General features: G+C 34.5%; 3 protein-coding genes across 7 annotated transcripts in view; all 3 read right to left on the reverse strand.

Moving 5' to 3' along the window:
* The window catches only part of LOC100177354 (ubiquitin carboxyl-terminal hydrolase MINDY-2), a 4,674-nt gene extending 3,254 nt beyond the window's left edge, over positions 1–1,420 (reverse strand). Inside the window, exons 1-3 of the mRNA XM_002126566.3 lie at positions 1,188–1,420; positions 1,055–1,112; positions 654–877 (exon numbers count right to left, since the gene is read on the reverse strand). Of these exons, the coding sequence (XP_002126602.3) occupies positions 654–877; positions 1,055–1,112; positions 1,188–1,349 (444 nt within the window). The 5' untranslated portion in view covers positions 1,350–1,420. The remainder of the gene's footprint in view (positions 1–653; positions 878–1,054; positions 1,113–1,187) is intronic.
* On the reverse strand, positions 1,420–2,293 carry LOC100175015 (NF-kappa-B inhibitor-interacting Ras-like protein 2). 2 transcript variants are annotated; one of them, XM_026834377.1, is made up of 2 exons: positions 2,035–2,293; positions 1,420–1,953 (listed from the first exon to the last, which is right to left on the reverse strand). In XM_026834377.1, the coding sequence occupies exons 1-2, from the start codon at positions 2,220–2,222 to the stop codon at positions 1,644–1,646; spliced, it is 498 nt and encodes a 165-aa protein (XP_026690178.1). In that variant the 5' UTR covers positions 2,223–2,293; the 3' UTR covers positions 1,420–1,643. The 2 variants fall into 2 exon arrangements, with proteins under 2 accessions (XP_026690178.1, XP_002126510.1); XM_002126474.5 differs by having other exon boundaries at positions 1,420–2,293.
* Positions 2,294–2,643: 350 nt separating this feature from the next.
* LOC100179697 (cell adhesion molecule 2) lies at positions 2,644–11,623 on the reverse strand. 4 transcript variants are annotated; one of them, XM_002126508.5, is made up of 13 exons: positions 11,463–11,623; positions 10,712–10,994; positions 9,037–9,108; positions 7,169–7,364; positions 6,720–6,868; positions 6,223–6,331; positions 5,858–6,066; positions 5,463–5,675; positions 5,052–5,171; positions 4,772–4,807; positions 4,490–4,519; positions 3,885–4,013; positions 2,644–3,476 (listed from the first exon to the last, which is right to left on the reverse strand). In XM_002126508.5, exons 2-13 carry the CDS (start codon positions 10,770–10,772, stop codon positions 3,337–3,339), a joined length of 1,464 nt encoding a protein of 487 aa, XP_002126544.1. In that variant the 5' UTR covers positions 10,773–10,994; positions 11,463–11,623; the 3' UTR covers positions 2,644–3,336. The 4 variants fall into 4 exon arrangements, with proteins under 4 accessions (XP_002126544.1, XP_018667030.1, XP_002126421.1 ...); XM_018811485.2 differs by lacking the exon at positions 4,490–4,519; XM_002126385.5 differs by lacking the exon at positions 9,037–9,108 and having other exon boundaries at positions 11,463–11,622.
* Positions 11,624–13,776: the final 2,153 nt, after the last annotated feature.

Consider the following 13,776-nt stretch of genomic DNA (forward strand, 5'->3'; position numbering starts at 1 on the left):
AACGATGTTTTTTGGCTTCTGTCCAAGCTCGACCGGGACGATACTTTGTAATATCATATTACAATTTATGTTGGTTTCAATTTACCGATAGCGTCGCTCCTCGCTCTTATATTTGCACCAATTAAAATTCACATAATGCGATTTACCTGCATTAAACTAATCATCAGAAACAAAAATTATACACAAACTACAGATCGTATGGAAGCGAATAAAACACGATTGTTTTCAACAATCTCGTTTGTGATGTAACGATCGTAAAGGTTTATTCTGACGTAAATAATCGTTACATTATCCAAGATAAACATGCGTAGAAACTTGCTAGTTGTGCCACTGGCTGTAACAGTTATAAATAATTTTTTAATTAAATATTTTTTGTATGAATTTTACATTTTGCAACAGTAGGAATTATAAAAAGCGAGACGCGTCTTTAACCGCAAACCACGTGTTCTGTATTATTTTGATTAGGGGCGCTTTTCGGCTGAATAGGAACGCATTCTCGTACGCCTTTCTCCTTGATGACGTCATAGGTGCTCGGGCTCGGGCTCGTGCCGAGCTTTTCGTTAAAGCTCGGCGCTCGGCGAACCCGAGCTTTTTCAACTTCAGCACATCCCTACAATTTTTAATATGGTACAATAATACATTTTATTCCCTACTTGTGGATCTGGCAGCCATCCATGGTATAAAGGAATTTGCAAAAGATCAAACACAGCAAGCTCCGGTGTACATTCAAAAGATGAGACACTTGTAAACTGAATATTGACATCTATTCCAGTTTGTAGCTTAGGAATAATTGTCATAGCATCTGACATATTTTGTTCATAGTTTAATTTTTCACCATCATCCAAATGTTCCGGCATGCTTTCGAAAATTAATCCACCTGTGAAAAAATCACCATTACTTTTTATTGCTTGAATTCCAAAGACAAACACCCACAATGTTGTATATTGTGTAACTCGTAAGTGGGTGTAAAACCATTGTAAATTGTGCACAAAAGAACACCCATGATATAAACGCCAATAGAGGGTAAATAGGTTATTACCACTACTTTACTTACCAATATAATCAATCATTTGTTTTGAAGAAATCATCTCTAAAGTTTCAGGTAGTGTGACCTTAAAATACAAAAAAGTATGGTTTAATATCAAAAATATACTTAAATGTTTCACAAAATATTCATTAATACTTACTCTCCTTGAAAGCAACAAAACATTGAATATTGCAAGTAATGGACAAGGTCCGTTAACATTCTGTGTTATGAGAGGTGTCTTCACTGAATTCCATGTTACCCATTTTATATGGTAAACGCAAAGCTCGCTGTTCTCACACGATGCTGCATCAGATGTCTGCATTGTGCAGCTTCATAAGATACGCAAATATCTAAGTTTACTTAAAGTTTTTTGTAAATCAACGTATTACTTCTAGGTTTGAACAATGGAAGAGTTACATTAGTAAGAATATGTAGGGTTATTATGTATTGCACAAATGCACACAAGTGACACAACAATGACAAAATTTCGGTCCAAGCTTGGGTAATGAATAGTTGCCTTTGTTATTCCAAACTAGAAGCGTATTTACCAGAAACATTAATGTACAGTTCAATTGCTTATTAATAAAGAAATTTTAAAAACATATTGTAAATAAAGTCAATCAATGCTTTGTTGTTTCATTCGCCGACCACCAAGTAATGTAGACTTGGCCGGCGGTTGCGTCATTTTACTACAAATATGAATAAAGGGTTCAGCAATTGCTTTTCTGTTATTGGATGAAACTTCAAACAGGCGAACTTTTTCCTTGGACGCCCAGTTTAATGCCATGTTAGTATCGACTTGTCTTTCTGATGCAAGATCACTTTTGTTACCAATAACAACAATACAAATGTCTTTCTTTTCTCTTGTTTTATCAATCTCTTTTTTAATCAGCTCCACACTTTTAAATGAATCTTTGTCTGTAATGCTGTAAACAAGAACGAACCCATCACCAAAATGAAAATAATGTTTTGGGCAACTATTGCCGGTGTTGCTTGTCCAATCATACCCAGCTGTATCTTGAATACGAACAGTTTCCTTCACGCCTCTCTCCGTGTCAATTTGTGCCAGATAAATATCCTCTAACGTCTTGTACCGATCATCTGAAGCATATTCACCATAAATCAAGTTTTCCAAAATCGATGTTTTTCCTGTCTGACTTGCACCGAACACAACAAGCTTTGTCAGTTTCCCCATTAAACTACTCTACGCAAAAGAGCAACAGATTTAACGCAAAACCTATATCCGCAAAGTGTAAACTACAACGTAAACGTAGTAATGTTTTGATGAAAGAAAGTAAATTTAGTACACAGTACACCAAAGATTATTTTCAGCGACCATTTTCGATTTCTTTCCAACTAGAATACTGGGACAGTGGGACCACGACGCAATGGCCGAGTTCATACAAATAAGAGAGCTAGGCTATGAGTAAGCACGTTTTACACTAGTAAAAACAATGTTTCAAACACGATAAATAATAATAATGGTATAAGAAGAGTCGGACTTGGGTATAAGAGTAGTGCTCAAATGTGTCCACACTTTAAAGAAATACTGTAGTGATAAAATACAGCAAATTTAATATTTCCAGAGAATAAGGACAATTTTGAATGCACGCAACTAATGAATAGTCAAAACCAATTTATTGCTAAAAAGCACGATTTCATAACCACGCATAATTATTAAATGTCTAAATCTAGGTGCGCTGAAGTATTACAGAATGCAGAGTGCTGATTTGGTTCATATCAACGCTGTGAAACTTTAGGTGATCCTGGAGTGACGCATGATGATAAAAACATCAAGTGCTGGACTAATTAAACATGTAGTCCTTAACATACAGCATAAAATAAAAAAGCTTGCTATGTACAATGCATTCTTAATCACAATGATTCAAAAAGCTAAAATTATTAAAAATAACCAAATATGACAAAGTACCAAAAGATAATTGTTAGCACCTGGTGAAAACAACTGGTGCCTCATGCATCCGCAGTAAAAATAAGTTGGTGCAAAAACACGATCGCACACATTGGTCGATTTGAAACTTTGTAAAACAATGATAATAACAAAGCGGTATACACAAATTTTATATGAAATAGCATTCATAATAAAAACGTTAACAGGATTGAACAAAAACTCAATATCATTTTGTGCAATATAAATATTCGAGTTTAAAATCACTCAACATAATTGTTTCTTGTCAGTATAAAACCCAATTGTTTATTTCGGCATTTGGTCTTTGTATACATAAGGCACTTGTGTGTTGTGGTGTAGTTCATGCAATCATTGTGGCAGGGCACAAGTCAATGTCTGGCTACTACAGGAAGTGCTCAGTTCTTTTTCGTTCATCTAGTGGTTGGTCTTCATCCCCATCAAGATCATCATCTTCATCATCGATGGGATTGTTTTCAAGTCGTGCATCATCGGTTGCTTTTAATTCATTAGTGTAATATTCACCTATATCAGAGAATGTTTTTTTGTTTATTCCAAACAGGATAATTAGCTTTACCGCAACAAAGTAAAAAAATTATACATTCATGCAGAACAGATGGAAAATTCAAACGTTTGAACTGCTATGCCGAATCAATATCAGTCACCCTAAAACAGTGGTTTGAGGGTTTGATGTACTAGCGAGTTCAAGTTGTGACACTGCTATAAGTTACCATTGTGGCTGTGTGCATGTGTCCATGGACTTGTAAGTATCATCTGGTGAATCAGATACTACGGTAAGGTGTGTAAAACAAGTCACATGTGTTAAAAAATCACAGTAACCCTGCCATACCAGGATAAATAAACGACATTGATCATTTTTTACTAGTTTTTTAGTAAATAAAACTGTCTCTCCACAAGCAAAGCAGTTGTTACCTTTATGTGTCATGAAATAACGAAGTAGAAAAATGATAGCCACGATGAGTACAAAAACAGCAACAGCGACAACTCCTCCAATCACTGCAGCATCTGCCCCTGCTTGTCTTGGCAATGGTTTTGTTGCTTCTGTAACAGAAACATAACTTTGTTTAACACTTTAAAAAAAAAAAAAAAATTTTTTTTTTTGGTACGAGATAAATTTATTTTACTGTACATAAATATAGAACTAATTAAAAACAAGTGTTTTCAAGGTATATGATTGAGGTTACACCTTACATGCAGTGTTAGGTAAAATGTTTTACAGAACCATGCTTAACTGCATCCAAAGTTACAGAAATAGTTAGGAAGAAACGGTCAAATTAGATCCTAAAAATGTCATTTAGAAACAAAATAAATGTAAGCTGTATTGTAACAATGTTTTATCTGTCTTTCAACAAAACTTCATAGAAAGATGTTTTGATAAATGTCAGATGAATGGATGATAGAACACAGCTTAAAATATTTTTTACTAGAGCAGTTCCAGAAACTATATAATGCTGTTTAGCAACAGTAGCATGATATGAACTCAAGTGAAGTGAAAAGATGGAATATGAAATAAATACCTCCAGAATCATGTCCTCCGACGGTTGCAACTAAAAGCATCATGACAAAGTTGGTTAGTGCATTATGCTTGTTAAAATGAAATAAACAAGAATAGTTAAGTTAAGGCAAACCACTTTGTTTTGTTGTTTCCAACAAAGCCATTTAGAAAAGCTAAAAGTTAGTTAGTCGGCCACTAGAAAGACTACACCACATGAACAGATCATGACATACATAGTTATGCAAAGCTGTTTATGTTCTTAAGCAACATGCGAACAATGCAATGAATGGCAGAAGAGTCTTACCTGGTGTTGTTGGGGCAGCAGTAGTTGTTGGTTTTTCTGTAAAATATATGCACACTTATATATTTTGTTATTATTTAAACTGCTGCATACACTGATATGTTTAGAATAAGGGATTTTAAACCTTTTTACAATGTTTTAAAGATATCTACCAAAAGCAAACCCAAGCCTTTTTAGCCATAGCTCATAACACAGTTTGTCAATTCGCCCCCTCCTTTGTGACACACACCCAAAATTAAAGTTTATTTAATTATTTAAAATATGGTGCATAGAGTTATCTTACCAGTAATAGTTAGATGAAATGAAATAGAAGCTGGTGAACCTAATCCATTACTGACAGTGCATGTGAATGTTCCATCATTTCCAATCATTGATAGTGGATTTCCAATGAGGGTGTTTCCAGCTGTATAAAATAAGGTTATAACAAATGTTCACTGAAATATTACTTCTTAAAGATAGTTGATAAATGATAAAACTATGCTTTCTGAGTGTTACTAATGTTTTAGATTTAACCTTTAAGATATAGCTTTAACAACGTAAGTTACGTAACTAACAACTAAAATACAACAAAATTTGTTTGATAAAAAAAAATTGATATGTGCATAGTTGAACAATTAATAGAAAAAATACAATCTATAAATCATACATGTAAGTAGACTTAATAATAAAAATTAATATAGTTAAACTAATGTACCAGCTTGGAAGTTTGCAGGTAAGCCATATGTTGGTGGGTCAGTGGGGTTGGTTGAATCTGCTGAGGTGGCTGGTGGTTGTGTGGTGTCTGGTTGGAATGTCCACACAACCACTGGCGTGGGGTTACCAGTTGTTAAACTTACAACAGAAAGTGATTGACCTTCTTCCATTGAAATATCACTTTCATCCCCCATAATAGAAACAGTTGGAGAAACTGAATAAATGGAAAAATATATAGTAAATGCATTGTTTTAACCAAAATGTTTTACAAAAAATTAAAATGTGATTAATTCCCAAAATGCACGATCAGGACTCAGGAGCATTCTTTATGTATTTATATTCTATATGACGTCACCAATCCTTCATACACATTTCATTTAGATATCTTTCACTTACACTGCACATCTACTTGTCCAATATAAGATGAAAATGTTTCCAGGTTATCCGGGTGTTGCACCATACATCGGTAACTTTCTCCATTTTCTTCTCTGTTAAATACTTTGCTGAACTTAAGCACAGAGTCAGAGACCCCAGCGTGTTCTTCATGGTTTACAATGCTTGGAGAAGATAAACTTTCAACTCGGTGGCCAGCAGAGTCTTCAATCCTGTTTTTAAATGTAACTGTCCTTAATCAAGTCTACAATAGCAAAATTGGCACATGGAAAATGGATGGTAAAATACCATATTGCATTTCAAAGCAACAAAATGCATACAAATTTAAATCATAGTCCAATTGCACAACCAGTAAGATGATTACTTACCATATTTCTGGTTGAGGTTTTGAAGCATTAGCATAGCAAGTACCAAGGATTACTTCATTACCTTCTACCACCGTCAAATCGTTCACTTTCACAGTAATATTTGGTAACTCTGTGGAAAAATGGGTATTTATTAACAAAGCGGTAAATGGACAGAGTAAAATATCAAAGCAGAAGACATTGCTTTTTAAAATCATTTCAATTCAATTGTATTTATTAAAAGGCCAAACCCTATGCCTATGTATGCACTGAATTCCTATTAACATTTTGCATGTCAAAACATTATATGCCACAATAGCACCCTTTTACTAAAACAGTTGCATATTAATTAGGATACAGCTTATGCAGTGACCGAATACAAATTTCAAACAAAAAACAAAAAATTGTGCCTTTAAACATATCACTGTCATTGCAGTTTGGGGAAGGAAAATAAAAAAATGCAAAAACATGCTGTACTTGTAACAATTACAGTTTACACTATACCAGTAAGCGTAACTTACGATTAACTTCCAAGAATGATGAAGAAATAACATTGTGGTCATATAATCCCACAATTGAGCAATCGTATTTTCCTACATCACTCAACTTGACAGGATTTATTTCAAGAGCTAACCTGCTTGCCTCGTTTGGCGAGTTGGCAACAATAAACCTAATGAGAGGGAATGTATTATAAACACCGTGAATACAACATATTGATTTTGATCTAATTTAATCTAACAGGCCTAGAGCTTCAAGTGAAGTATAGTTCCAACAAAGCTGGCCTTCCCAATACAATTGGGTATTTGCAGTTGCATGGTAGCTGATCAAAATCCAAGGAAGCTTCTCAAAACAATAATATAAATGGACATTATTCAAAGTCTGGTGCATTTTACACTAGGTAATTTTAGCAGATCATTCAAAATAATTAGTCACAGAGTAAAATGGCAAGTTTTATTACTAATTAATATACCTGGATTGGTAACCTTTCGAAACAACATCATCGTCATATGATATAAGACCTTCTCCTTCAACACTCCATGTAAAGTGATATGACTGGTCTACGGGTAATTGGCCAACTATATCACAGTAAACTGTAACTGTCTTTGTAGGTGCAGGGGTGACCACTCCATTGACAGTTGAACCAGATAAAAGGACAACTCCTTCACCTGTAGATTAAAATAAACCATTAACTTAGGCATCTACTTATATATACCATTATTGGATATTAGCAAAAACGTTATTACTGTGTTTGATGTAGTCAATGTTTTAGAAGAGTTGTTGTGCCAGCATTCACATTAATGTAAAGTTATGTTAATAATGATATGATGGTTCGTAGATGATTAACATGAGGCAACTGTTTTCTATTTTATTCATTGAAGTTAATGGTTATTGTTACCAAATGATAGTTGTAAGAATTGTTAAAGTAATTACAGTATACCACAAACAATAAACCGATTTTAAACGACAGTTGATTTCCAAATAGAACCATAACCAGTGATCACAAAATACAATTACTTCACACACACAATGCATTTTCGTGTAAAGATTAACTGGGAGGTAGGATCGCATTCTGCATTTCTGCACAAAGCAATTACTGTCCATCTTTGAAAAGCGTTAATCGTTAGGTAGTAGCAGACACAAGAGACCACACATCAGCCAGATTACAAAACACCAAGCACGTCAGTTATTCAGGAACAAGCGGTGGTTCCAATAGCGACTATGCGTCTCTACGATTGTTCAATTGTATTGTCCTACTGAGATTCTCTTGCTTGACAACATAAATAAAGTTACACGCGTTCATTTGATAACAAAGGGACCGTTTAAACTGTAATTAAACACCCGCGTAACGCGCCAACATAGAGGTCACTCTATAGGAGTAGGCATATTAAACTATTACGTTGATTAATAACAAAGAAAACTATAAGCAAACATAAGTATTTGGGCGTACAATGAACCACAGCGTGTATAGTTTTATTACTAACTATTTCTCAAGAATCCGACGTGAGTTCGAACACTTCAATGCTACTTGTGATGTAACGATAAGTAAATTGAGAGCACTTGTCGTAGGAAAAAATCCTCGTGGTGTGTATGCGATAACTTTTTTTTGTGAATTATTGGTACAACTTACTATACCATATTAACACTAAAGTCTTGAGCATTTCATATGGAAAGTATTTACTTGTATAAGTGGTAAGCGCGTGATAAATTATTCTGTTACAATATTATACATATATGTAAAGTTATGCTTTTTTGGTTTGCCAATTTCACTTAAAACAGGGCTTGTGAAAGTTCCACCGCAAATTGGATTCTTAATTTTACGTCGCGTTCCCAATATTACGGGTTTCTGACTGTATAACGTGCTCATTAAACGCGTCAAGCAATTTTACGAGAACTCATTCGTTTAGGATTTGGCGCAGTGCTGTGTAATCACACGTTACTAAATGCGAGAGACAACGCGGGAAACCGTTGCTGCTTCAATTGGTTTGTTCAGGAAGTCTTTCAAACACACAATAAACTGAAAACTGTTACGGAGAGAAATTCAACACCGAAAACGCATTATCGCTGTATATGCTTTCCTTTTAACTTCATTAAAAGTAAAGCAACAAAGACGATGGTGAAAATAAATATTACCGGAAAATGAGATTTATAAATAATAATTATTTTATTTTTCGTAGGAAACCGTGTTTCGCGTAACATTTGTTTAATTGGGTCATAGCTTTTGAGTGCATTGTTAACAACGCCGCGAACGGTCAACTCGGCCGCTTAAACAAACTATCGTTATCAGCGAGAAGCAAATGATGGTTGATACATGCAGTGAGCCGAGCGTTATAAACATACTTTGACAGGCGGGTGCGGGACCTAGCACTTTGTCTTGATCTTCGACACCTGGCATGGACGTTGTTGGGTAGCCTGGGAAGTATGGTGAAGTTAACATGCAGCACTGTAACACACTTGGGGCGAAAGATAATCCAGAATGATCTCAATAAATCTTTTATTAAATTATGTATGCAGAATTGGTCGAGCTCTTTATGGACAACTTAAAAATTAACGATGTGTTCCCTGTTTCTGCGTGTATTTAGAAAGTCTCCAACTTTGATCGGTTTTTCGTTTATCGTGGATCTACGTCATGAGGTGAAAGTTTTGGCAGGACGGAGATAACGAAAGTCATTCCGTTTGACAAAGTAAGTCTAAGTTTGGTGGTGGATGATGTCACCCAGGCCGGGCCGTAGTTATTGTGCGTTCCTAATTGTTCTATTCACCTCAAGCACTCACCGTGTCGAATTGAGTCTTGGCTTACATTTCTCGCTTAACAAGTCGACAATAATGGCGGAGATAAGGTCGAGCAAACTAAAAAGCGAACTCATGGCACAACGCGAAACGCACCTTGAACCACAAAGGTAGCGAACTACATTTGCAATAACGGGACTTAAAATTTATAAAAGACGTCTAAAATTTATTGAATGACGTAATACAAAAGCGAGACTTCAGCTGCGGTAGATTTTAACTAAACTTACGACTTTGAATTTCTATTACTGTAAGGTTTCTCAATAAGAACAACGGCGAATAATACATAAAACGGATAATGCCATTTCCATCAGATTAAACCTTTTGATCACTCCACATAGCTCATAAGCAGATTAATAATAGGATGCAGTAAGATTTCATATAACCATGGGAACATAAAAGCTGATATTAAACACTAGATTAGGGAATAAAAGATTATTTTTGCTTTTTAACAAACCTATTTATTGTAGATAATAACTGTTAACTTATACCCATGTAACTTTACTTACTCAGGCAATGAAAATTGGAAAATTACCGCTGAAAATTCTCATGGCACAAAATTGGTTGACGCCATAGGTGTCAGATGGTTGACGCCATAGGTGCCATTAATTTTAACTAAAGCGAGCTCAGCATAAATAAAATTTACAATGTGACTTTACTTTTACTATAGGCCCACATGATCAAAAATATTTAATTATAGTATATCTATGTAAATATAGGTCATTTTAATTATAGTATATGCTAGTGGTTTTCAACATTGTGTAATGCGCCAGACACTTTTTGTAATAAAGAAATTATAGAAGACCAAAATAAATTTAAACTTTGGCTATTATACGGTAAATTGATTGCTGAAGGTGCTACAGAATATAGCATTCTAGTTATTGGTGTACCAGTGTACCACAGTTGCAAATCTCATTCTGGTTGATTCTTGATAATAATACGTATAAAGAAAATGGAATGTATTATGTACATCAAACAAGCTATGTAAAATGCCATTGCAAACCATATTTAATTAACTGTTTCGAAATCACTGTTCTGAGCAATTACTAATTTACAAACAAGCCGTATGTTTCTTCATACTTTATTAATCTGTTAAACGATAATGATGAAGAAGTTTAAATGTTAAATTTGGAAACATACAATTAGTATTTAATAATATGCCTATTAAATAGCATAGGGTATACAAATGCATACAAAAATCACCAACTAAAATACTCCAGCAACTCACCATATGTACTGTAGCAAGAAAAGCACAGGTAGAGGAAAGATTGAATTAAAATCAATTTCATCTTCAATGGTGGTTTATACTACACACTCAGACAGTTACACCTATGGACCTGTCTCTATGTACAAAATAGCATATTTGGTTATTTTATTCAATAATCCTTATGGTTGATGATGGTCTCTTCTTTATCTTAACATGACACACAGGTGTAGAATACTGAGTTGCACGTCATATAACTTCATACACCTCGTAAATATGTCACGGTGACTGATTTTTCCTCTGTTTGCTGTATATATATAAGATATTAATATTGCAGTTTGAAGAACAGCATTAGGACATTGTCATGCAAACACATTCCAAATAAAGGTGATGTTATTTCCTGACAGCAATATTTCACATGTGTTTGTAATTGTGTGGATTAATTTCAAATTTGTTATACCCAACCCCACTCTAACTTGGTGTGGAGATATTCTTAATGTAAGAACCTAGCTTTATAAACATGCGCAATATCATAAAGTGTAAGAATAAAAGTTACTCTTTAAAACTAATTTAATTTTTTCTGCAAAATAATGGTAGGAGTGTTCTAGTGAACTACTTTAACTGCAGTTTTAAATTTCGCTAATATAGGAACTAAACATCAATTGTTTCACCGTCTATACTATGTACTGTACAAATACAATGTATTACTAAAAATAAACCTAAAATTGTGCTTAAGTTGTTGCTATAATACAATCAGTAAACCAACGCTACTAACTTCCCTCGGCTTCTTGTTCTGTATCACCGTTGTGAAGGAAAAGCAGAACAACACCCTTGTGCTCGCTTCGACCGTACAACCACAAAGTGAGGAGAAATAATCCTTCGACATTCAACAGACCGAGTCGAAAAAGGCAAGCACATTTTACCGGTTTTTCGCTAACGACACTCGATGACTCAAAAACTCCAACTCTTCAGTGAAATTAACAAGAGAGAATAGCTCAACTGAATGAGCACAAAAACTGACACATGTTGAAATAGAATACAAAGGTTTGTCATTTCTTGAATTACGAACGACTCAGTGTGCAATTCAAAAGACTACCAGTTAATACCTAACTCGTCCAGATATGTGGAGGTTTGCTTGGTTGCCGAAACTTATACTTAAAGAAATCGCCCACTCTCTATGCCTCGTTGGCAAATGTATACTCTCGGAACAATATTTGGGTAAATGTGTCAGTTCTCAAGTTGTTTTATCATAGCATGTATAATTTTACTTCTTTTTTATAGATCACTTTTTTATTTGCTTATGTTACCTTATAGACTCTGTAATATGATACCAGGCTTTTAAATCACAGGTCTCACAGCGATGTTCACGGGTTTTATAATTACTTCGATGAGTGTCGTATCTGTTGGCCTCCTGGTTTTACCGATATTTTATGTATACCACATTTCTCCCAATTATCAAGTTTCCCATTCCGATGTTTCCCATTCCATTTCATAAATAACCTTTATACATTTAATAAACAATGATGTATATGCTGGTGTGAGATATATAGTGGGGCGTGGGGTGGGACATGGCGTGGGAAATATTTTTAAATCGGTGGTAAATGAAAACACTTAAAACAGTATGGTTTTATAGCGTGAAAAAAGTAATAGCAAGCTGCAAAATTTTAAATGTTTGCTAAATCAGATGAAAACTGGCGGATTTTTGTAGTTTACGAGTTTGAATCTTCTAGTATTACAGTTTATTAAAATATGCATGAATATTACTTACAGTGTGATTTTGTCTAAGAAAACTAGTTTTAGTTTTCAGAGAGAAACTAAGGTAAGTACACAATAAAAATAGTTTTTTGTCCTAAATTATGGCCGCAATAAACACAATAGGCTACTATCGGTTTCAACATACATATATTAAGTTTATGCGATATAAAGAAACTAGCACACCCGGTTAAACTTGTTGAGGTACACATAAACGGAGGAATATTATTAATATAAAACTTGGGGTCCCACTTTACCTCATAGTAGTTTTGCGGTAATGAGGTTTATTTGTAACTCATTAGTTTATACGTCATGGATAATTCTACTATTATAGAGACTTATATAACCACAAGATTATAATGCATACAAAATGTATTTAAAAGTAGGTCTCGAGCACCTAAAAACAGAAGTGACCTATATGCCAAATACAGTGTAGCAGTACCAAGTTTGGGGTTATACATTAAAATACATTTATGGGACATACACTATATCAATTAGTTGTTCCGGCAATACCTATTATTGTTGAAGAATGCCATTATTTATACAATAGTATGGTGTAGGTAACACTTTGAAAGGCTACAATATTATTTCGTGATGTTTAGCTACGTGTATTTTTAATAATAAATTCATATATTAATCAAGATTTTTAAGTATTTGACTTCTACCCTGCAAATGTCTAGGTGATTCCTCTTGTGTTTTATTATACTTCATTAGGTGTTTCCATATAATATAGGTGTGAAGGTACAAATTCATGTTATCACCGAGAATCATCATATATATTACAATTTTTGAAATATATGCCTAAGTGTCCCACTTTCTCCCGCTCTTAGACGACATATAGAGACTACGCAGTGTTGCACTTGAAAAAATTATAACAGTGTTAGAAACGACTATGTTCGCTTGAAACTTCCCATGTTTTATTTTTACCGATACAATTAATTGCTTAAAGCCGATCTAACCCGACATGCAATAGTATTACCGAAGAAAAGAGACGAGCGAGTTGAAAATCCCTGTCCGTGGAAACCATCTACGATGCCATTTAGGATGTGAGTCAGCTAACTTACCCAACAAGAATAACTACTTGACAAAAAGGGAATTTGGGGACACTGACGTGCTCAACAATTTCGCCTACGCTTGAAGGCCACCCAATAATCTCTTTTTCTTAAGGTGACGTATACTATTTAATTATCGTCACTTAAAAACACATTTATAGGAAGTACGGTATATCAAACAAATGTGCGCGAAATCGAAACTCGATATAATATAGCGATATCGATCACGGGACAGTACCTGTTTTGACGTATTTGCCGTCCAATGCCACTTTAATTATGGAAGTA

Source organism: Ciona intestinalis, chromosome 4, assembly GCF_000224145.3.
Source record: "Ciona intestinalis chromosome 4, KH, whole genome shotgun sequence".
NCBI lineage: Eukaryota > Metazoa > Chordata > Ascidiacea > Phlebobranchia > Cionidae > Ciona > Ciona intestinalis.